Source organism: Rhinolophus ferrumequinum, chromosome 20 (genome assembly GCF_004115265.2).
Source record: "Rhinolophus ferrumequinum isolate MPI-CBG mRhiFer1 chromosome 20, mRhiFer1_v1.p, whole genome shotgun sequence".
In the NCBI taxonomy this organism is placed as follows: Eukaryota; Metazoa; Chordata; class Mammalia; order Chiroptera; family Rhinolophidae; genus Rhinolophus; species Rhinolophus ferrumequinum.
In genome coordinates this window covers 25,707,146-25,729,670 of record NC_046303.1, presented here as the reverse complement: position 1 = coordinate 25,729,670, position 22,525 = coordinate 25,707,146, and the positions used below count along the sequence as shown (strand labels likewise).

The window sequence follows — 22,525 nt, the reverse complement described above, 5'->3', positions numbered from 1 at the left end:
ACTGGAGAATGGAGGAGACAGAAAGATTCCAACATCTTTCTGTTTGTTTACTAATGTTTACTGACATTCTAAGGGCTATTTGTCCTTAAAAATTAATATCATCTGTAATATAAATTAGAAAACTACGTATTTTTAACACATAAATCAAAACATTATTATCACCTGAAATACCTCAACCTTCAGCTTATTTCTCAAGCCTCTGCTTTCACAGTTGAATTCACTGAGTCCTGAAATCTAAGATTGGTCCTATCCCAGGCCAATCCTTCACTGAGGCAGGACGTTTTTAGGCAGCTTCAGTTCTTGGCTGGCTCTCAAAACAGGTGATTCATTTTTTAAATTTTTTTTTATTTAGTTTCAGGTATACAAAACAATGTAATAGATATTTATACCCCTCACAAAGTGATAACTTCCCCAATCTATCAGCCCTCTGACATTGAATATAGCTGTTACAATTCCATTGACTCTATTCCCTATGCTGTACTCCACATCCTGTGACTATATATATATATACACACACACACACACACACACACATATATACGTACTTATATATATATGTGTGTGTGTATATATGTGTGTGTGTGTGTATATATATATATATATATATATATATACACATAGTTTAATTATAGTTGACATTCAGCATTATTCAGCGTCAAGTGTATAGAGCAGTGGTCAGGAATCTACACGATCTATGAATTGTTCTCCCTAATAAGTCCAGTGCCCATCTGCACCCTACATAACTTTACAACATTGTTGATCATATTCCCCATACTGTATTTCATATCCCCATGACTATATTGTGTTTACCAATTTGTACTTTCTAATCCTTTTACCTTCTCTTCCATCCCCACCCCTCTCCCATCTAGCAACCATCAGTTTTTTTTCCCTGTATCTCTGATTCTATTTCTGTTGTGTTTGTTCATTTATTCTGTCCTTTAGATTCCACATATAAGTGAGATCATATGGTATTTGTCTTTCTCCATATGACTTATTTCATTTAGCATTATATTCTCTAGGTCCATCCATGTCGTTGAAAATGGTAAGATTTCATTCTGCTTTATAGCTGAGTAATACTCCATTGTATAAATGTACCACAGTTTCTTTATCCAATCAACTATCGATTGGGCATTTCAGTTGTTTCCATATCTTAACTATTGTGACTAGTGCTGCAGTAAACATAGGGATGTATATGTTTTTTCCAATTAGTGTTTTGGATTTCTTTGGATAGATACCCAGGATTGGAATTGCTGGGTCATAAGGTAGTTCCATTTTCAATTTTTTAAGGTACCAACATACTGTTTTCCATAGTGGCTGCACCAATCTGCAAACCCACCAACAGTGCACAGTGGTTCCCTTTTCTCCACATCCTCACCAGCACTTGTCATTTGTTGATTTATTGATAATAGCCATTCTGACCAGGGTGAGGTAGTATATCATTGCAGTTTTTATTTGTATTTCTCTAATGATTAGTGACATTGAGCACTTTTTTCATGTCTGTTGACTATATGGATGTCCTCTTTAGAAAAGTGTCTCTTCATGTCCTCTGCCCATTTTTTAATTAGGTTGTTTGTTTTTTTGGTATTGAGTTGTATGAGTCCTTTATAAATTTTGGATATTAACCCCTTATCAGATGTATCATTGGCAAATATCTTCTCCCATTAAGTAGGATGCCTTTTCGTTTTATTTCCTTTGCTGTGAAAAAACTTTTTAGTTTTATGTAATCCCACATGTTTATTTTTTCTTTTGCTTCCCTAGTCTGAGTGGATATACCAGTAAAAATATTATTAAGGGTAACATCTGCATATTTACTTCCTATATTTTCTTCTAGGAGTTTTATGGTTTGGGGGGGGTCTTACATTTAAGTCTTTAATCCATTTTGAATTTATTCTTGTACATGGCATAAGAAGGTGGCCATCTTCATTTTTTTTCATGTATCTGTCCAGTTTTCCCATCCCATTTTTTAAATAAACTGCCTTTACTCCAATGTAAATTCTTGCTTCCATTGTCATAGATTAAATGGCCATATAGGTATGGATTTATTTCTAGGCTCTCTATTCTGTTTCTTTAATCTACATGTCTGTTTTTATGCCAAAACCATACTGTTTGATTACTATAGCCTTGCATTACGATTTGATGTCAGGCAGTGTGATACCTCCCACTTTGTTCTTATTTCTCAACATTGCTGTGGCTCTTTGGGGTCTTTTATTGTTCCATATAAATTTTAGGATTATATGTTCTAGTTTTGTGAAAAATGTCATTGATAATTTGATAGGGATTGAGTTGAATCTATATATTGCTTTGGGTAGTATGGACATTTTAACCATGTTAATTCTTCCTATCTATGAGCATGGTATATGTTTCCATTTATTTGTATCTTCTTTAATTTCTCTCTTCAGTGTCATAATTTTCTGAGTACAGGTCTTTTACTTCCTTGGTTAAATTTATTCCTAAATATTTTATTGTTTTTGAAGCAATCGTAAATGGGATTGTTTTCTTAATTTCTCCTTCTTATCGGTGTATACAAATGCAACTGATTTCTGAGTACTAATTTTGTGTCTTACTACTTTATTAAATTCATTTATCAGTTCTAGCAGTTTTTTGGTGGAGTCTTTGGGATTCTCTCTATATAGTATCATGTCATCTGCATATAATGACAATTTTACTTCCTCCTCTCCAATTTGGATGACTTTTATTTCTTTTTGTTGTCCGATTGCTGTAGCTAGAACTTCTCGAACTATGTTGAATAAAAGTGGTGAAAGTGGGCAACCTTGTCTTGTTCCTGATATTAGGGGTAATGTTTTTAGCTTTTCCCCATTGAGTTTGATGCTAGCTGTGGGTTTATCATATATGGCCTTTATTATGTTGAGTTATGATCCCTCTATTCCCACTTTGCTCAGAGTGTTTAATCATAAATGATGATGCCTCAACAAATTAAAGTGTGCAAAACACAATTCCAGAGGAATAATCTTTCTGATCCATCCCCACTCGTACATACCTTAATGCCTGCAAAAAATTCTTGGCTTTCGATGGCTAAACTTTGTACATGTGGTTTCTCCAAGAAAAAGATGGAAGCAGTACAGAATATCTATAAATATGATTAAGAAATAATCATTTATCAATAAAATGATGGAGGAAATATGTATAAGTTATGTTTAAGTACTTAATTTTAATTTTTAGTAGATAGTACATGAGACATAACTAAATAATTTTAAAATCTTGCTTAGAAATTGAGAAAAATTTTATCTTCATAAAAATATTAATTATTCAAACATCAACAAAATTAGTGTTGTAGACTTGGTATTTAAGATGGATTTAAAAGTGGATAATAAGTGATATCATCATTGAAAAAATGAAAATATTGTTTTCTAGACTAGAAGTGTATCATTTTAAAACCAGAAAGAGACATAAAATTACAAGGGTTCATTAATAATAATCAGCAAATTGCTAGAAACAGATACTCATAGTCACTAAGATTACTCACTCATCCAGTTGTCACTGGAGTTGGCACAATTGCCAGGGGGCAAAAAAAAAAAAAAAAAAAAAAAAAAACATGAATGCTTTATATTAGGGGGACAAAAACTTTTTAGGGTCTGATTAAAAAATCAATTTTTGAAAATTAATACATTCATGGAAATAAAAAAGAAAGAAAATCCAATTGTTTTTTAACATACCCTGTCTCCAAGTCTGAGATTTATTCCATCCAGTTCTAAAAGAGAGAATGCCTGAACTGTGGTCTCTTGTTTCAGCTCCTCTTTGATTTCTTGAAAAGAAAGCCTAGACCAGACTATGAGAAATCCCACTGAGTAGTTTGTAGGGGAAACATCAAAAGCACACCTACAGAAAACCCTGGACTCAATCAGCTCCACCAAAATCTCTGGCCTTCCTGGAGGTGGTGGTGGCAATGAGGCAGACAGCTGACCTGGTGGGAGAAAATGCATAATTTGTAGCTGGGCATCTTAAAAAATGGAGACTGCTTATGGGAAAAATTCACAAAGACTAACTCAGGGATTTATATTAAGAAAAAAAATACATTTAGAAAAATAATTATTCTCTAGCAATCAGCAAAGTACCACATTCTTATATTGACCTATAATCACATAAATTTTAATAGCAGAGAAATTTATCAGCTAAAACGCTTATATAAATGTATGTTGAATGTGTCTACCATTGAAAAGTCTAGCTTTTTAACACAAAAGTAATTTACCTTCTTTTAAGCTACTACCTTTTCTAAAAGATGAAACAAAACAAAGTCAAGGTTTCTTACATTGTAATTTCTTATTATAAAGAAGTCACTATAATATAAAATCAAATGACTTATTTTACTCTTATATGTTATTAGTATAACTCAGCGCATCATTATCTGGGTTGAAAGAGCTGTTCCTTATGAAAATGATTATACTGTGTTACTGAACTATACGAGCGTTAAACAATAGTCTAATCTTCATTTTTCTGAGGTTAAAAATGTTAGATGTTTCCTCCAGGAACTCAGAGAGATTTCACAATTTTTATCTTTGGACATTTATAAGATTAAATCTGCGCATCTATAATGTTTCTAAATGAGATTTTTATTTGCTTCACTTTGTTTTAGAAAAGAGAAAAATACATGAGTGATAAACTTCAAGAGTAAGATTTTTTTAAATGTGAAAATATTTTTTCTATGATGTACATGGGAATTTTATGGTAATCACAGTATTGACTTTTCAGTCCTATAATACAAATTTTGGAAAATTCTGAGAAACTGTAACCTAAATGTGTGTGGGGGGGGGTAGGGGGGAACCTTAGGTATTTTCAAATATTTTAAAGTGTTTTTTCATTAGATATCAGGTTACAAAAATCCCAATAACAAATGAATTGTTTTCAAATTAATCAAAATAACAAATATTTTGTCAAACATTTTAAACATTAGGCCAAAACATCATATTCATATTTAAAGAAAATAATAGACTACTTTTGAGTATGTACTGATTTTTTTAAAATTATATATCTTAGTGAAAATTCCTTGTTAAACAAACTGGGAAAAAGAAGTTGAATTTATTTTTAAACAGAGACTAACTATCTATGAAAATAATTATTTGGAATGAGAGATTACAAATGACTGAAAACTAAGTAATTCATGAAAATTAAAATTTTCAAATCAATTATTGTAAATAGCATCAACTCTCTAGGTGAGTTGATCATCGCTTGCATCAACATTGATCAGAGAAAAAATTTTAAAAGATACTTAAAGCTTATAAAAATGACAAATAATTTCTGCTTGAAAAGTACAATTATTATCTATTTGTCAATTCTAATATTAACATATGCTAAATAGTTAATATATTCCTATTTCATCATGAAGCTTTATCTGTTAACTTTTGACTCAATATTTTCACTCAAGTGCTACTTGCCCAAATTGTGTATAATTTTATATAGTAATTTTTTCCAGTTAATTACACAAACATTCTGAATAGCATAACAAGTAGCTTAAATTTATTGCTTATTCAAGGAAGAAGAGTGATTTTACTATATGTGTATGATAAAGATAATGCAAACCTATTATGCAGACTAACCAAACAATTGAACTTTATGGTTAATATTACTATTATTAGGGATATTGTTTTATTCTCTTGAAAACTTAAATCACAGGGTCTAATTAAACTGAGGCTTTCAGATAAAATAATAGCTTTTTATAAAAACACTGGAAAAGGAGACTGGAAAATCCATTTATAGCTGGAATAAGGCATAGAAAAACAACTCAGAGTATTTATTTTGAGGACTATTATACTAGTATTTTTTAAAAACAAAGCATATTAATTTTTAGCCCTAGTATCTCTATATTACATGATCTATCCTGATTTGTTTTATGTCACTATGGCTTATTTCACCATTAAGAAAAGTCTTTGTTAAATTATCAACAATCCCTCATTCATTTAGAATATCTAATTTCAACCACAGGCCCCAGGAAAAGGCTAATGTTTCAATAAATAATTTTGATTTCTGACCATTGTTTAGGTAGAAGTCATAAATTTTATTAGAAAATCTATTTAGAGTGGTTTACCTTAAAGAGTATTACACTTGGGGGTTTCTTAGTATTTGAAATAACTTTAAAAAATTTAACAAAGTTAGAAAATGAAAGATACAAGTGAAAAGAGGAGAATAATTGTGATGACCATTTACCCTTTTAATGTTTATCTTTCAAGACTTATTTGGTACAAATGCAATCATTCGTAGAAGACAAAAATATTATTGTGGTGCATAATCTGATTTCTTAGCTACAATATATCATGAGTATCTACTAATGTCAAAGAATGTATTCCTGCATTTTAATATTGTTTACAGAATAGTTTATTATTCTGGATGCATCAAAAATATTGAATCAATCAACAGTTGTTGGTTATTTGCAATTTTCTCATATTACTAGAAAATGCTGGGCAAATACTGCATTTGCACTCTTCTTTAAATATTTCTCTAAGCTAGATTTTTGGAAGTGGAATTGCTACGAACAAATACACGTGGATTTTTAAGATGGTTGAGATAAATTGCCAAATTTTCTCATAAAATAATTCCACCAATATACACGTATGTCTGTAGGGTATGAACATGCTCCACTATCTGTTTATTAAAGGCATAATAAAGTGATTTTTATTTTTGATATCCCATAGACTGCGGCAGTATCAAATATTAGCATAATTCAACATCTAAAGTAAGTCACAGAGTTCGTTTTTTCTGGTCAAGATGGTGGAGTAGGTAAAGGCTGTGCTTACCTCCTCTCACGACCATATCAAAATTACAAGTATGAGGGGTGATCAAAAAATACGGTGCATGTTTAAATTAGAAAAAATTATTACAGTAAGACACATTGTCATTAAGCCCCCTCAAAATACTCCCCCTCACTTCAAACACACTTATCCCATCGTTCTTGCCACTTTCTGAAGTAGCTCTAGAAGTCCTCTTTCGTGAGTGTCTTTAGTTGTGCTGTTGTGACTGCCTCAATGTCCTGAATCAATTCAAAATATTTTCTTTTCATGGTCATTTTGACTTTAGGAAAGAGCCAGAAGTCGCACGGGCCAGATCCAGTGAATAAGGTGGATGAGGACACACCTAATGTTTTTATTTGACAGAAATTGCTAATTCCTTTATATATCAGAAGTGATGTGTGACACAGAGCATTGTCATGATGGAGGATGAAGTAAAACACTCACAAAACAGGACTTCCAGAACTGCTTCAGAAAGTGGCAAGAATGATGTGATAAGTGTGTTTGAAGCAAGGGGTAGTATTTTGAGGGGGATTAATGGCAATGTGTCTTTTACTCTAATATTTTTTTTAATTTAAATATTCACCGTATTTTGTGATCACACCTTGTAAACTACAGAACAACCAGAAGGATCCAGTAATCCCACTTCTGGGTATTTATCCAAAGAAACCCAAAATGCTACTTGGAGGGGACATACTCATCCATATGTTCATTGTAGTATTATTTACAATAGCCAAGATACGAAGGCAACCTGGGTGTCCCTAAATTGTACATACTCGTATATAGAATGGAATATTACTCAGCCATTAGAAAGAATGAAATCTTGCCATCTGTGACAACATGGAAGGTCCTAGAGGGTATTGTGCTGAGTGTAGTAAGTCAGACAGCAGAAGATAAATGTCATATGATTTCACTTCTAATTGCAATCTAAATAACAAAATAAACAAACAAATGAAACAGAAACAAATTCATAGATACAGAGAACATTTTGATGGTTGCCAGATGGGAAGGAGTTTAGGGATAGGTGAAAAGGGGAACAGATTAAGAAGTACAAATTGGTTGTTACACAGTAGTCATGGGATGTAGGGTATAGCATAAAAAGTATAGTCAATAATGTTATAACTATGATTGGTGTCAGACGGGTACTAGATTTATCGGGTGATAGATGGAGGTGGTGGGGACAGGGTGAAAAAATGTGAAGTAATTAAGAAACACAAATTGGAAGTTACAAAATAGTCAATGGGATGTAAAGTAGAGCATAGGGAATGTAATCAATAATATGGTAATAATTATGTATAGTGCCAGGTGGGTACTACACTAGTCAGGGGGATCACTTCTTAAATTATAAAAGTGTCTAAGCAGTATGCTGTAACCCTGATGTAATGTACAGCTAGGAAATATAGTCAATAATATTGTGATAACATGGTACAGTGTCAGATGACTGCCGGACTTATCATTGCGATCACTTCCTTAAGTATATAAATGTTGAATAACTATGGTGTACACCTGAAACTAATATAATATTGTATGTTAGCTATATTTTAATAAAAGTCTTAAACAATAAAGTAAGTCATAGAATGTAAAATCCTGTTGAAATTATTACTTTATAAAAACATTAAAAAAATAAAATGTGGTACTTACGGACACAGTCATCTCCAATTTCAATTTCGTCAGGGCCACATGGATGTAATTTTACATCAGAAATAGCTGTAAAAGGTTAAAGTTTTTATATTTATCCAAATGACCATAAAGATAGATAGATAGATAGATAGATAGATAGATAGATAGATAGATAGATATAGATAGATAGATAGATAGATAGATAGATAGATAGATAGATAGATATAGATATATAATAGATATATGGATATATAGGTATATATCTATATATTAGGTTGGTGCAAAAGTAATTGTGGTTTAAAAGGTTAAAAATAATTGCAAAAGCCACAATTACTTTTGCACCAACCTAATACCTCTCTCTATATACCTGAGATGACAATTCTTTGGAGAATACAGAGTAAAACTTATTTGTTTTCTCTTTTTTCATAATACATTTTTTCCCTTTTTAGGATGAGTTCAAATGGAGATAACATGATATCATATTTTGAAACAATTACATCTTTATATTTTGTTTTCAAAATTTTAGTCTGCATTAAGTAATGAAACATTACAATCTCCAGAAATTTATATAACAGTTGGTTTAGTACCAGTTCCTCAGGAAAAGCCCTCGCCATAGTCATGCACAGGATTACAGAAATGAGTCGACAGCTGTCATGGTGATACTTATAATCCAATGCCAATGTTGGTTTATTTCTGGACTCGCTATTCTTTTCCTTTGTTCTATTTGTCTATCTTGATGATAATATAACTCTTTAGATTACCGTGACTTTAAAATAAGTCTTAAAGTCAGATCAAGTCATTTGCATTTATATTCTTGAGGGATATTGTTCCATAATTTTCTTGTAATATCTATATCTGGTTTTAGTTTCAGAATAATGCTACCCTTACAAAAGTTTAGAAGTAGTCATCCTGTTTATTTTTCTGGAAGAACTGTGTAAAATTGGTATTATTTCCTCCTTAAATGTTAAGAATTCCCAAGCCTTTAAGGCTTGGTGATCTTTTGTTGTTGTGTTTTCTTTCTTTTCTTCTTCTTTTTTTTTTAATTTCAGTGGGATAGATTTTAACAAGAAATACAATTTCTTTAGTAGATATAGTACCATTGAGTAGGACCATTGAGGTTATCTAATTATTTTTGAGTTAGCTTTGGTTTCCTGTGTATTTTAAAAAAATTTGTTCACTTTATTCCAGTTGTCAAATGTAGTGGCAGAGTTCCTCACAATAATCCTTTTTTTTTTCTTGTTATATCTATAAAATCTGTAGTTGTATCTCTCATTTATTCCCAATATTGGTTATTTTTGTCTTACCTTTTTTACTGATCAGATTGCTGGAGTATTATTATTATTTATGGAATTTCTCAAAGAACCAGCTGTTGATTTTCTTTAATTTTCTCTGTTTGTACATTCTGCTTCATGGCTTTCATTGTGATCATTATTTCCTTTTGTCTGCTTATTCAGGGTCTCATTTGTGCTTCTTCTAGTCTCTTAACTTGTAAGCTGATGTCTTTACTTTGTGACCTTTCTTATTTTCCAATATAAATGCTTAGTAGGTTTTTCTTTTACCCAACTTTAAATTCTTTCTAATATTCTAATTTCCTTAATTTAGGGTCCAGAATCTATCTTGATAAATGTTTCATGTGCACTTATAAAGATGATTGATTATGCTATCATGTTATAGAATCTTCTCTAAATGTCATTTAGATCAAGTTGGTTAATAGTTTTTCTAGTGTCCTCCACTTTTTGCTGTTTTTGTTTCTACATATTCAAGTCATTATTGTCAGATGGGTGTTGCTCTCCAACATTAACTATAGATTTGTCTGTTTCTTCTTGAATGTCTACGGTATAAGTTTTGCTTCATGTGTCTTCAATCTCTTTATTAAGGTACATAGGTACTTAGAATTGTTATGTCCTATTGTTGGATTGACCCTTTGTCATTAGAAAATGACCCTTATTTTTCCAGGTAATATGTTTTGCTCTATAATCTACTTTATCTAATATTAATATAGCCACTGTATAATTCATATGATTCATGTTACCTAGTTATACCTTTTTCTATCTTTATACTTAAAAGCAGATGAGGTTAAAAACCTAATTTTTCTTTATAAAATTGGTTTGTCTGGGCAGCCTATAGTTGGCTCTTGCTTTTTTATCCTATCAGACAATTTCTGACTTTCAGTTGGGTGTTTAGACCACATAAATTTAATATGCTTACTGATATTTTAGGATTTAAACTTATCGTGTTGCTGTCTTTTTTCTGTTTATCCTATTGGCACTTTTCACCTTTTTTTTTTTAATTTTATTTTTTAATTTATTGGGGTGACAATTGTTAGTAAAATTACATAGATTTCAGGTGTGCAATTCTGTATCCACTTTTCACCTTTTTCTGAATCTTCAGAAACATTGACTATATGTTATGAATCCATTTTTTCTCCTTTGTTGAATGATTAACTATAATATTTTATTTTAGTAAGTGCTGTAGGGTAAAAGAGAGGTCATTTTGAATATTCAAGCCTGAGAAATTGAGTAGGTGGTAGTGATATTAACAAAACAGGAAATATTTTTTTGCTTTAAAAGCATGTCATAAAAATGCAAATTTTAAATATTGATTTTTTTAAATTCAATGTAAACAACATTTCTGTTGAAGAGATTATGCGTATTTTATGTCATACTTCTTCCAGCCTACTATCATTGATATCATGCCTCTTCACGTATAGCATAAGGACCTAACTAGCTTGTTAACTAGAAATGTGAACAGTTTTCCCCATGGATTCTTCCAAATAAATAACATATATAAATATTTTATTTAAATGGCTTTGCTTACAATTATCTTGAATTAATGTTTCTTATTTAGCTTCTAGAAGTCTCTAAGGGTAAATTGCATGAAAATGATATATGAATTATAAAAACCAAAACATAGTCATGAGAATATATTATTAAAGTGAAAACTTTGCCTTCAAATTTTGCTCTTTTGGTGGCTTTTAAATAAACGTGACTGTTGACTTTCTCCTTTGAGGTGCTAATGGTTGAAGGCAGCAATATGTCCAAGTGAAAAAAAACTGCAATTCACAAACTGCCTTTAAAGCTAAAGATGAGCCAGAAAATTCTTCTAAAGTAGTTGTGATAAGGTTTTGCCAAATAAACTACTTAAAAGAGGGTAGATTTCTGTTAGCACAAGCCCTTTTTAAACTTTTGGGCATTTCCTTTTATGCCATCTAAAATACAGATAAAAAGGCTAAAACTGACTCATCCTGTTGCCCTGAGGTGAAAACCTAGAGACTCATGGAGACTTCAGCTTTTTTTTTTCTTTTGAGTGAAATGTTTACATTTATATTGAAATATGCATTAAAACAGAATGAGATCTACTAGTTAAAAATGTTTCAAAATGGCCACATCACCACCAGCAGTGATCATCTGCTCTGGTTTCATGGTAAGAAAAAAAAAACAAAAAAACTCTTAAATGGATTAAGTGACTGTCACTTTAGTTTGCTATCCATGCAGTCTAATTCAAGTTCTAAGTGATATTTTATGTTGACATTTTATTGGCAAAATCAGAGAGGATAATTTATGTATATTTCTGATTAATAACTTATACATTGAGTGAAAATAAAAATCATTTCCCAGAAATTCCCTCTCCTTAAAAACAGTAGGAGGACTTGAATATGGTAAAAGAGAGGTCATTTTGAATATTCAAGCCTGAGATATTGAGTAGGTGGTAGTGATATTAACAAAACAGGAAATATTTTTTTGCTTTAAAAGCATGTCATAAACATGCAAATTTTAAATATTGAGTTTTTTAATTCAATGTAAACAACATTTCTGTTGAAGAGATTATGCATATTTTATGGCATCCTCCGGTGTGAAAGTTTTATTTTCATTTTTAATAGTTGTCAGTATTTCTTAAATGCATGTAGGTAAATTGTTTTTTTCACTGAAATACCTACAGAACTTTCCAAAAATATTTGGTAATATTATTTAACATTTTATAAAAATTAACTAATTTTTGATGGCAAGAGTACTGAAAAATACCAAAGAGGCATTTTTCAAAATCTCTCATCTTGGCCACTCAGTGAAGCTGATCCACCTCTCTGGAGTTTGTCCTTCCCAATGACATTCTATAATATTAACTATTAAGCTGTTTCCACTTCCCCTAACCTTTAAGCTACACCATCTCTCTATTGAATTAATGCAATAGCTTCCTAAATAAAGTCATACTGTAGAAATGGTAACCTTTTAAATACAATCCTCAGAGCATATTATTCACCTACTTAAAATTTCTTAAGACTGTACACTGCACTATGACTAAATGTAAGTTGTTACCATGCACTGCAGACTGTACAGACTTAGTCCCCTTCCTACTACTCTGACCTCATTTTCTAAGGCCCATCCACTCAGTCTGTTCCTCCTACATTATTTCTCCTTCAGTTCCTTGAGTAGTCATCTTCATACCTACGTAAGGATATTTGCATCTGCTGTTCCTTCTACCAGAAATGCTCTTTCTCCATACCTTTTCATGGTTGCCTCATTCTCCTCATTCAGAGCTCAGCTCAGTTCATCACCTATTCAGAGAGAACTTTCCCACGTACCCTTATAAGATAGCAGTCAATTCCTGTTCATTGACCGGTTTTCTTTAACACCGGACCAATTTTTTTCTTTAATACATTGACCATTTAACATATTTCTTTAACACACTGACCAGTTTTCTTATAATAGTTATTGCTTTTGAAAATAATTTTATTTTTTGTTTTATTTTTGTTTTGTGATAAACATTTTATTTTAAAATAATTTTAGATTCACACCAAAAGTTGCAGAAAATAATACAGAGTGCTCCCTTATACCCCTACCCATCTTCCACTAATATTCACAGATCACAAAACCACTTAGTTTTGATACATTTGTCAAAACGAAGAAATTGACCTTTAAACTCTACTCTTAAATAAACTGAAGACTCTATTCCAATTTAGCAGTTTTCCACTAATGTTCTCTTCTGTTCCAGTATCCAAGCCAGGATATTACCACATATATTACTGGCCATGTTTTTTTAGTCCTTTCCAATATGTGATAGTTTCTCACTCTTCCATGGTTTTCCATGATTTAGACACTTTTGAAGAGTACTATTAAGGTATTTTGTAGAATGTTTCTTAATTTGGGTTTATATGAATTTTCTCATGGTTAGACTGGTTAGACTGGGGTTATGACTTTTGAGGAAGACTATCACAAAGGAAACGTGTCTTGGTATTCATGTTATCAGTAGGTATATGACATAAACATATATTATCACTGGTGATGTTAACCTTTGATACTTTCACATCAACAAATATTTTTGAAGATTTTAAGATCTTGGCAAAGAATCCTAAACAAATATGGCCAATTCAAACCAGAAATTTAGCTTTATTCTAAGAATAATATTCGACCCAATCTCTTACTGAGATTGGCATTAGCTCCATACAACCCGTCCAGAGAATGGCACAAACACACCCGCACACAAAGTTCCATGATTAGCAATTCATGTATATTGTTCATGTTTTCTTACCTTCTGCACAATATCCCATACATCCCTGAGTGGGTTGCAGTAAGTACACAAAATATTGTCCACAGTTTCTTACGGACACTGGGATTTGAAAAAGACAGCAGTCTTTCGTAGTGCTAAGCAAAAACTGCCATGCGGCACAAGCTGTCAGTTGCTTGATCTCCCCAGGTGACGGCAGTGTTTCTCCATCTCTCAGAGACAGCCAGATAGGGGCTTGTGTTCCACAGTGGTTCATCTTTTGTGTCAAAAGAGAAAACAAAAGTTAATAATTCAGTTTATTGTCATACATGATAGACAATCAATTTTGCATTTTCTTCTGAACAACTTTTAAATATTAAATTATCAATCTTTTTTTAATCTAATAACTTGTACCTGTGTTATAAAAGAAAAACTTAACTATAGAACAGTAAATTTAAGGGTAGATTCCTTATAATTAATATAATCTTATTCAATTTAAATACCTTTATTCTATATATTTGTTATATTTGTATTGTGCACAAGAGAAATTCAGTATCAGATAACAAAGTAAAATAGCTGCTACAGTCTAAGTCAATCTAAAGTCATTTTAACATATCCTACAAAGATAAACTAATCTTGGAGATTTCTTGAAAAATTGCTGGAAATAGTATATTTAAGAAGTTAATATACAATTCAGATGGCATCAAAAAAATCAGGGGAGAAGGAAAAGATTGTTCACAATCTGGTGGAAACAATTGATTGGCAATTTGGAAAAAAATGAAGTTAAAGCCTCACTTGAAGACAATTATCAAAATCATTTCTAGATGGAAAATAGAATCAAATAGAAAAATAACTCAGGAAAAGTAAGAGACTATATATGATTTAAGAAGGGCTGAGGCACTTACTAAATGCATGACCTTGGCAAGTGATTTAAAATTAATATTTCCATGCTTATAAGCAAAAAAAAAATCATAAAAAAGATAGTTATGATTAAAAAATAATTTAAGGGGGAGGGTGAGGGGATTGGAGGGCAGTCGGTGACCACAGGATGGCCACGGGGTTTGAAAATTAATCTGGGGAACGTAATTTGGTGGTTACCAGAGCGTAAGGGGGTTGGGGGGTGGGGGATGAGGGTAAGGGGGATCAAATGTATGGTGATGGAAGGGGAGCTGACTCTGGGTGGTGAACACACAGTGTGATTTATGGATGATGTGATACAGAATTGCACACCTGAAATCTATGTAATTCTACTAACAATTGTCACCCCAATAAATTAAAAATAAATTTAAAAAAAAATAATAATAATAATTTAAAAATATAAGACAAATAAGTTATCACTTTGTGAGGGGTGAAATATCTAACTATTACATTGTTTTGTACACCTGAAACTAATGCAAAAAATATATGTATAAGACAAATAAAAATTAAATAAGGAGAACATTATTTAATATCATTGTATTTAGTATATTATTTATTTATTGTTAGGTTATTATATTTCCTATTTTATATTAACCATGTAATATTATCCACTTAAAAATTCTAGGTCACAAATAGGCAAAATAGACAAACATGTAATTCAAAGAATAAATACAGGTGCCTAATGAATACATGAGAATATTCAACATTCCAACAGGCATTTTTATGTACTGCTACCGGAATTAAAAATTAGCACTAGATTCTTAAATAACTTAATTATATGTATTAAAAACCTTAAAAAGACATTAACCTTCCCTAATTTAACTTATAAATATCAATCTTACCAAATACACTAGAATATAAAATATAACAATGATTTATATACATATATGCTAATTACAGAATTACTTATTATAGGAAAAGCGTGAATGTGCACACATGGTAATGGTTTAAATAAATATGGTATATACATATGACAGAATATTATTTTCAAATAGCTATCAAAGAATTTTTAAAAGCATTGGAAAATGTTAATGCTGTAACAACTGAAAATAAAAACATTATGCAATTAAACATATAGCATGAACCTTACAAAATAATATAAATAAGAGGAAACAATAGCAAAATGTTAATGATAGTATGAGTGTGTGGGTGGATTATGAATGAATGTCATTCTATTACCTGTCCTTTATTTTCTACGTTTCCTATAATGCACATGAATTACTTTAAACATTATAAATAGAAATTTATTTACACAGACTTCTATTATCCTGTAGACTAAAAAAAATTCTATCAGTTCTTTAGTTAAGTGGTCAGTCTAAAGACTTGGCTCAAGAGGGCATGAAAGAATGGGAACAGGGAACACATCCCCACGAGGCACAGAATGACCATTTATTAGCTGACCTCTAGGAAAAGAGTCAGTGAAAAAAAGATCCAGTTCATCTTTACATTTGTGGGAGGTTCTAGAATCAATTATAGTTAATTTAGCCAAAGGAAAAGAACACAAATATTTAGGGACATAATGAATTTCCTCTAATTTTCTCAAATTTTACTTTTAAAATCTGATTTTTTTCCTGTTTTTTTGTTTTACTTTATTACAAAGGAAATGTTACAAAAATGATAAGCAAATAAACCAGGAGAAAATAAGACAGCTACCATGTCAGGACTTAAAATTAAACACTGTTAAAATTTGTATCTCTTTCCCGAGGTGTTTTTTTTTTTTTTTTTTTTTTTTTTTTTTTTTTTTTACATGCTTAAAAGGAAAAATAATTCCTGCTTCTGTGTAATTCACAAAATCTGGGTAGTAATAATGAAAATAAGATTTCTATTTAAACTGACAAGAACTGAAGCAGATTTTCCGGTTACTTGTGGTTAAGTATAGGAGCCTGAAGAATGACAGCCTGTGATCAAAACCTGGTTGTTAGACCAGCTAGCTGGGTGACTAGGTGTGTTATGTCTAAGAATATTTTTCCTGCATTATGTGATAAAAATAATGATGATAGACTGTATTCTAGACTTGTCAAAATTATATAAGAAACTGGAGGTAACAATGCTTGGTGGACTACATGAGCAGAACATCAACTATTACTACCATTATTGTACAATATTAATAGGAAACATGGAAATATTCCTTTAGATGAATTCAATCTTGATACAAAATTAAAATAATATTTCATCATGAGAAATAAATTCATTGTAACTAGACTCAATCCTCATATGAAAAAAAAATAGATAAGAAAAAGCACATGTAGTTCTTAGTGAGTTGAAATACCTCAACACATTTGGTTGGCATCTCAGCAGGTCTATCAAAGATGAGAAATCGGTACCATCCAGGAGTGAGGGAATGGTCACATATCAGGTCTTGCATGGCTGACTGCTGGAGGTGCAATGAGTCAAAATGGACACTTCTATAAGGACTCTGAAGTAACTGGTGTCCCCCGGGAGAGCACTCCTGAGCTAGGATGAAGAGATACGTGTCTTTATGTATGTGCTTTCTTCATTAAGATAGTTCAGTCCTCAATGAAAATTGATTCCCAAAACAAAAATAAAGCAAATCAACCTGTAATGGCACACAGAAAACATCTGAAATGTCAGGGTCACTTAGTAAGTCAAAGATGACTTAGCTTGCGCTTTCCATAAATACAATAAACTCTTCAGAATGTGTTTTTGAAGTGTTTAAACTTAAAGAACTTTATTTTCATTTTATTTCGACAAAGCAATATTGCTACTGATGGTGAGTTAGGACATGTTTATTCCTACCATTGGAAGTCACAGGCCCTACAAAGATTCCTCTTGAGAATGGTCTTCTAGACTTAAATGCCATTATTGACCCTCCATGACCTGCCTTCCTCTACAGTAGCAAATCCCATGTGCCCATGTGCCCCCCAAACCCCGTGCTGGCCAGGTCCCAGAATACAACAAACTAAACTAATCTTTTGATGCAAATCTAATTTTTGTAAAATGACCTCCTACTGAGGTTTCCTGCATTCTTTATATATATAGGAAAGAATATAGGAAAGAATATATATATATAGGAAAGAATATATATATAGGAAATATATATATAGGAAAGAATATAGGAAAGAATATATATATAGGAAAGAGTATAGGAAAGAATATAAAGTTTTTAGACTTTGTTTGTTTTTTTAAGTTAAAGTATTGAAGTCCATTTTTATTACTAAGCACAGGAAAAGGAATGTGGTAAAGGCAAACAGTTTTGAAGGGGAACCAAAATAAGACGAGAGAGAAAGGGATAGTTCTGTATTTTTTTGTTTGTTTGGTTTTTGTTTTTTTAGGGAAACCATTTTCTGAGCAGCAGTTGGCTTAGAAGATACTTTTTCTGTCAAATCACAAAGGCAAAACATAAAGCCATAGAGGAGACAGTCAGAACAGAGTTATCCTAGAAATACAGCTCTTGTTTAAGGCTCTGATTCCCAAATAATAAGAAACTCCCAAATAGTAAGGAAGTATCCTTACTTAGATACCAGAGTATCTTGTTGACACAGTAGCTAGTAAATCTCCAAATATTAAATATTATGTTAGTTGAAAGAAAACACTATAATAAAGATAATATCTATGAAATAAAAATGTGAAAAAAATTTACATTAAATATTCACAAATGTACCTCACTGTGGGAAAAAATTAACTGAACAAAACTTTCAAACATTCATTACATAATTTTAGGTTACAGAAGTGTTTATAAACCAAAATCAGTTTCTGAAATTAAATGAATAAGGAGCAGAAAAACTAGAGATATTAATTTGCAAGTCTATCTCATAACTGTAGCTTATAAAAATTGTCATTCTTATAATTTCTTTTGCTTTTCATTTTATTGCTTATAGTTATAGAAACTAAATTATACAAACCGTATTGTGCAAGATAAAAGATCTCCGTAAAAATTTTTTTTAGTAAAATATTTTAGGAATGGGGCCAGCCCCGTGGCCAATGTAGTTAGAGCTCCATGTACCTAACTCCGAAGGCTGCCAGTTCGATTCCCACATGGGCCAGTAGGCTCTCAACCACAAGGTTGCCAGTTCGACTCCCACAAGGGATGGTGGGCTGTGCCCCCTGCAACTAGAAAATGGCAACTGGACCTGGAGTTGAGCTGCGTCCTCCACAACTAAGACTGAAAGGACAACAACTTGAAGCTGAACGGCACCCTTCACAACTAAGATTGAAAGGACAACAACTAGACTTGGAAAAAAGGCCTGGAAGTACACACTGTTCCCCAATAAAGTCCTGTTCCCCTTTCCAATTAAAAAATCTTAAAAAAAAAAAAAAAAGTCCATGAAACCCAAAAAAATAAAATAAAATAAAATAAAAATTTAGGAATGACCACAAAACATCTCTCTTCTTTTTGTCTCTTGCTCTACCAGTTTTCAATTTACCAAGAAGAATTTAACCCAAAAGGCTCTAGTGACTTTGATGATCTCAATCTGTCAACACTAAATAAATATTTTATAAAATGTGTGTGGATAGAAGTCATGGGATGTGCTAGCATTTCATCTAATTTTAAAATAACTCTAAAATCCTGTCAATATCAGAACATTGTACCTGGTTAGAAAATAAGGAAAATATTTTGAAAGATATTACTAGTGAGGTCTGCATGAATTATTGAAACATTTTCTCTGATCTCTTTCTTGCAATAGAATTTTGTCTTGGGAAAAAAGTCAATAACTCCATCTTTATTCTGTGCATTATTTCTTCTTCCCAAGTACTTCTGTAGTTCTCACATGTCCTCTAATTTTTTGATGAATTATTTTCTAATCCAAAGATAAAGATGCAATGAATGTAATGAATGCAGTAATCATAGTGTGAGATCAACAATATTAAAGAAGTGCATAATATTTAAACAAGAATTTTTAATATTTATTTTAGAGGAAATTTCTTAATTCATGTAATTAGTAATAGCTCATATTTTATATTGGTTATGTCATAATTTTTCTCCCAAATCTACTTATCTCTTTTAAAATGTTGAATGTGTAGAACATATTAAAATTTTACTAACAATAATCCACACTCTTAGAAAACTTTTTACAACTTTAACTCTAGAATGTAAGATATAATTAACTAAATGAGAATTGTAAGGATGGTTTGGGCTCCCATTTGAGAATTTGGGGGTTTAATTCCTCAAGTAGTAAAAGAACAGATTTACAAGCCCATCTCACTTATCAGTCAATTTCATAACATGGATGATGTACAGAGCTTTCTAGCAAACTCCCAATGCTTTCCCTCAAAACAAAAGTACATGTAAAACATATGTACATTAAAATCTATATTTTATTTGTCCTGTCTTTTTTCCCAAGATAATTTAAAGCAGCTAACTAGTATATAATAGAGTCTGAAATACTTGGATTTCAAATACTTTGAGAGAATGTATCAAGTTATATATGATTGATACATAATACAATATACAAACGGTTTTCAAATTTTGTTTATAGATGTAAGGTAACTTGTACTAGATGACTTTCTGGTTTGTTACAATGGCCAAGACTAACATTCTTTAAGATTCATAAATGGTTGACAAATGTGTTAAGAATCTTAATGAATCATGATATTTTTAAGAACTGAATATGCTTAATGCCTAAAGACAGAAACTTCACGACATCTGAGTTTGTCATAAAACCTTTGGTATATTGCTCTATGGGAATTTAGAATATTTGTGAATTTTAAAAAATTTTATAACTTTCCCAAAACTGTGGGAAAGAGATAAACCACCTCTGAGCTCCAAATTCAAGGAGAAATAAAAGGTAATCATTAAGCTTCTGACACTCAAAATAGAATTATGGGTTCTGCAACAACACAAAAGTTCAAATAGAGAGCGATGGTTTGCTAAATCTCTTTGCCCTCCTTTATGTTTAAATAAAAAAAAACCTGTTACATTAAAAGACATATTGTAATCCCCCTCAAAACATTTCCCCCTCACTTCAAACACACTTATCCCATCGTTCTTTCCCTTTCTGAAGCAGTTCTGGAAGTCTTCTTTCCTGCATGTCTTCAGTTGCGCTGTCGTGGCTGAATCATTTTGACTTTAGGAAAGGGCCAGAAATCGCATGGTGCCGGATCCAATGAATGAGGTGGATGAGGACACACCATTATGTTTTTATTTGACAGAAATTGCCATATACCTGAAGCAATGTGTGCCATGGAGCATTGTTATGATGGAGGATGATTTATGGCACACTTTAAAACACACCTTCTCAACCATAGCTCATACCCAACTGACTGGACCGAACTAGTTGAACCTTGTCACACTGTTACTAAGTTTTGATGTGCCTCTTCCTGTATTGAAGATCCCTGACTTTCCTTGGATGGCACTTGGCAGCAGCATTCACCTTTGTGTTCACAACAGAAAGGCTCCGTGTCACACATTGCTTCTGGTGCAGCAATTTCTGTCAAATAAAAACATGCAGTTTGTCCTCATCCACCTTATTCACCAGATCTGATGCCATGCCACTTCTGGCTCTTCCCCAAAGTCAAAATAACCATGAAAAGTAAATGTTTTGAATCAATTCAGGACATTGAGGCAGCCACGACAGCGCAACTAAAGACACTCAGGAAAGAGGACTTCCAGAACTGCTTCAGAAAGTGACAAGAATGATGGGATAAGTGTGTTCAAAGCAAGGGGGAGTATTTTTTTTTGGGGGGGGGGTAATGGCAATGTGTCTTTTACTATAGTAATTTTTTTAATTTAAATTAATTTTTTTTAATTCACCATATTTGTTGATCACACCTTGTATGAGTCTCAGTTTCCTCCCTTGTAAAACAGGAATAATAATAGTACTTGCGGAGTTATTGTGAGAATTAAATGATTTCATGTGTATAATGTATTTTAAAGTGCTTAAGATAATGTCCCCCATGTAGTAAGTGCTTTCTGTATTTATTGTCTTAAAATAATCTTGCAAGGTTATTACCTTTCCAATTTCACAAAGGAAGAAATTGGGAGCTATCCAACATTTTGGGTCTTATGGTGGTTAATTAAGTGCAACAAATTGGCTTAAAATGAAATAAGAAAACAATTCCATTTACAATAGCTTCAAAAGAACAAAATATTTTGGAATAAATTAACACAAGAAGCACAAAACGTATACTCTGAATATAACTAACATTGTTGAAAGAAATTTAAGATCTAAGTAAATGGAAATACATCCATGTTCATGGATCGGGAGACTTAATGTTGTTAAGATGGCAATACGCCCCAAATTGGCATGCAGATTCACAAAATCCCCATCAGAATATCAGATGACTCCTTTGTAGAAAATGACAGAGTAATTCTAAAATTTCAAGGGACCCAGAATAGTTAACCAATATTGAAAATGAAGAACAAAATAGGAAGACTCACATTTTTCACATTTCAAAACATACTACAAAGAAACTGTCATCGAAATAGTGTGTTGTGGTATAAAGATAGACACAGATCAATGAATAAGATTGAGAGTCCAGAAGTAAATCCATATATCTTGATTTTTGACACAGGTGCCAAGACCATTCATGGAGAAAGAACAGTCTTTTCAACAAATCATGCTATGAAAACTGAGTATCAACATGCAAAAGAATGAAGTTGGATACTTACGTTATACCACTGTTTCATTATACAAAATTTAACTCAAAATGGATCAAAGACCAAAACACAAAAGCTAAAACTACAAAACTCTTAAAAAATATATTGGAGTAAACCTTCATGACTTTAGATATAGCAATAGATTTCAAGATATGACAACCACACACAACCAAAGAAAAGAGATAATTGGACTTCATCAAAATTAAAACTT

The 22,525-nt window shown here is 31.8% G+C and overlaps 1 protein-coding gene across 1 annotated transcript in view; it reads right to left on the bottom strand.

The window, feature by feature from the left end:
• VWDE (von Willebrand factor D and EGF domains) overlaps positions 1 to 22,525 on the bottom strand; it is a 78,466-nt gene that overhangs the window by 53,849 nt on the left and 2,092 nt on the right. The window contains exons 2-6 of the mRNA XM_033088539.1: positions 17,026 to 17,210; positions 13,884 to 14,115; positions 8,379 to 8,444; positions 3,675 to 3,922; positions 2,999 to 3,088 (exon numbers count right to left, since the gene is read on the bottom strand). Of these exons, the coding sequence (XP_032944430.1) occupies positions 2,999 to 3,088; positions 3,675 to 3,922; positions 8,379 to 8,444; positions 13,884 to 14,115; positions 17,026 to 17,210 (821 nt within the window). The remainder of the gene's footprint in view (positions 1 to 2,998; positions 3,089 to 3,674; positions 3,923 to 8,378; positions 8,445 to 13,883; positions 14,116 to 17,025; positions 17,211 to 22,525) is intronic.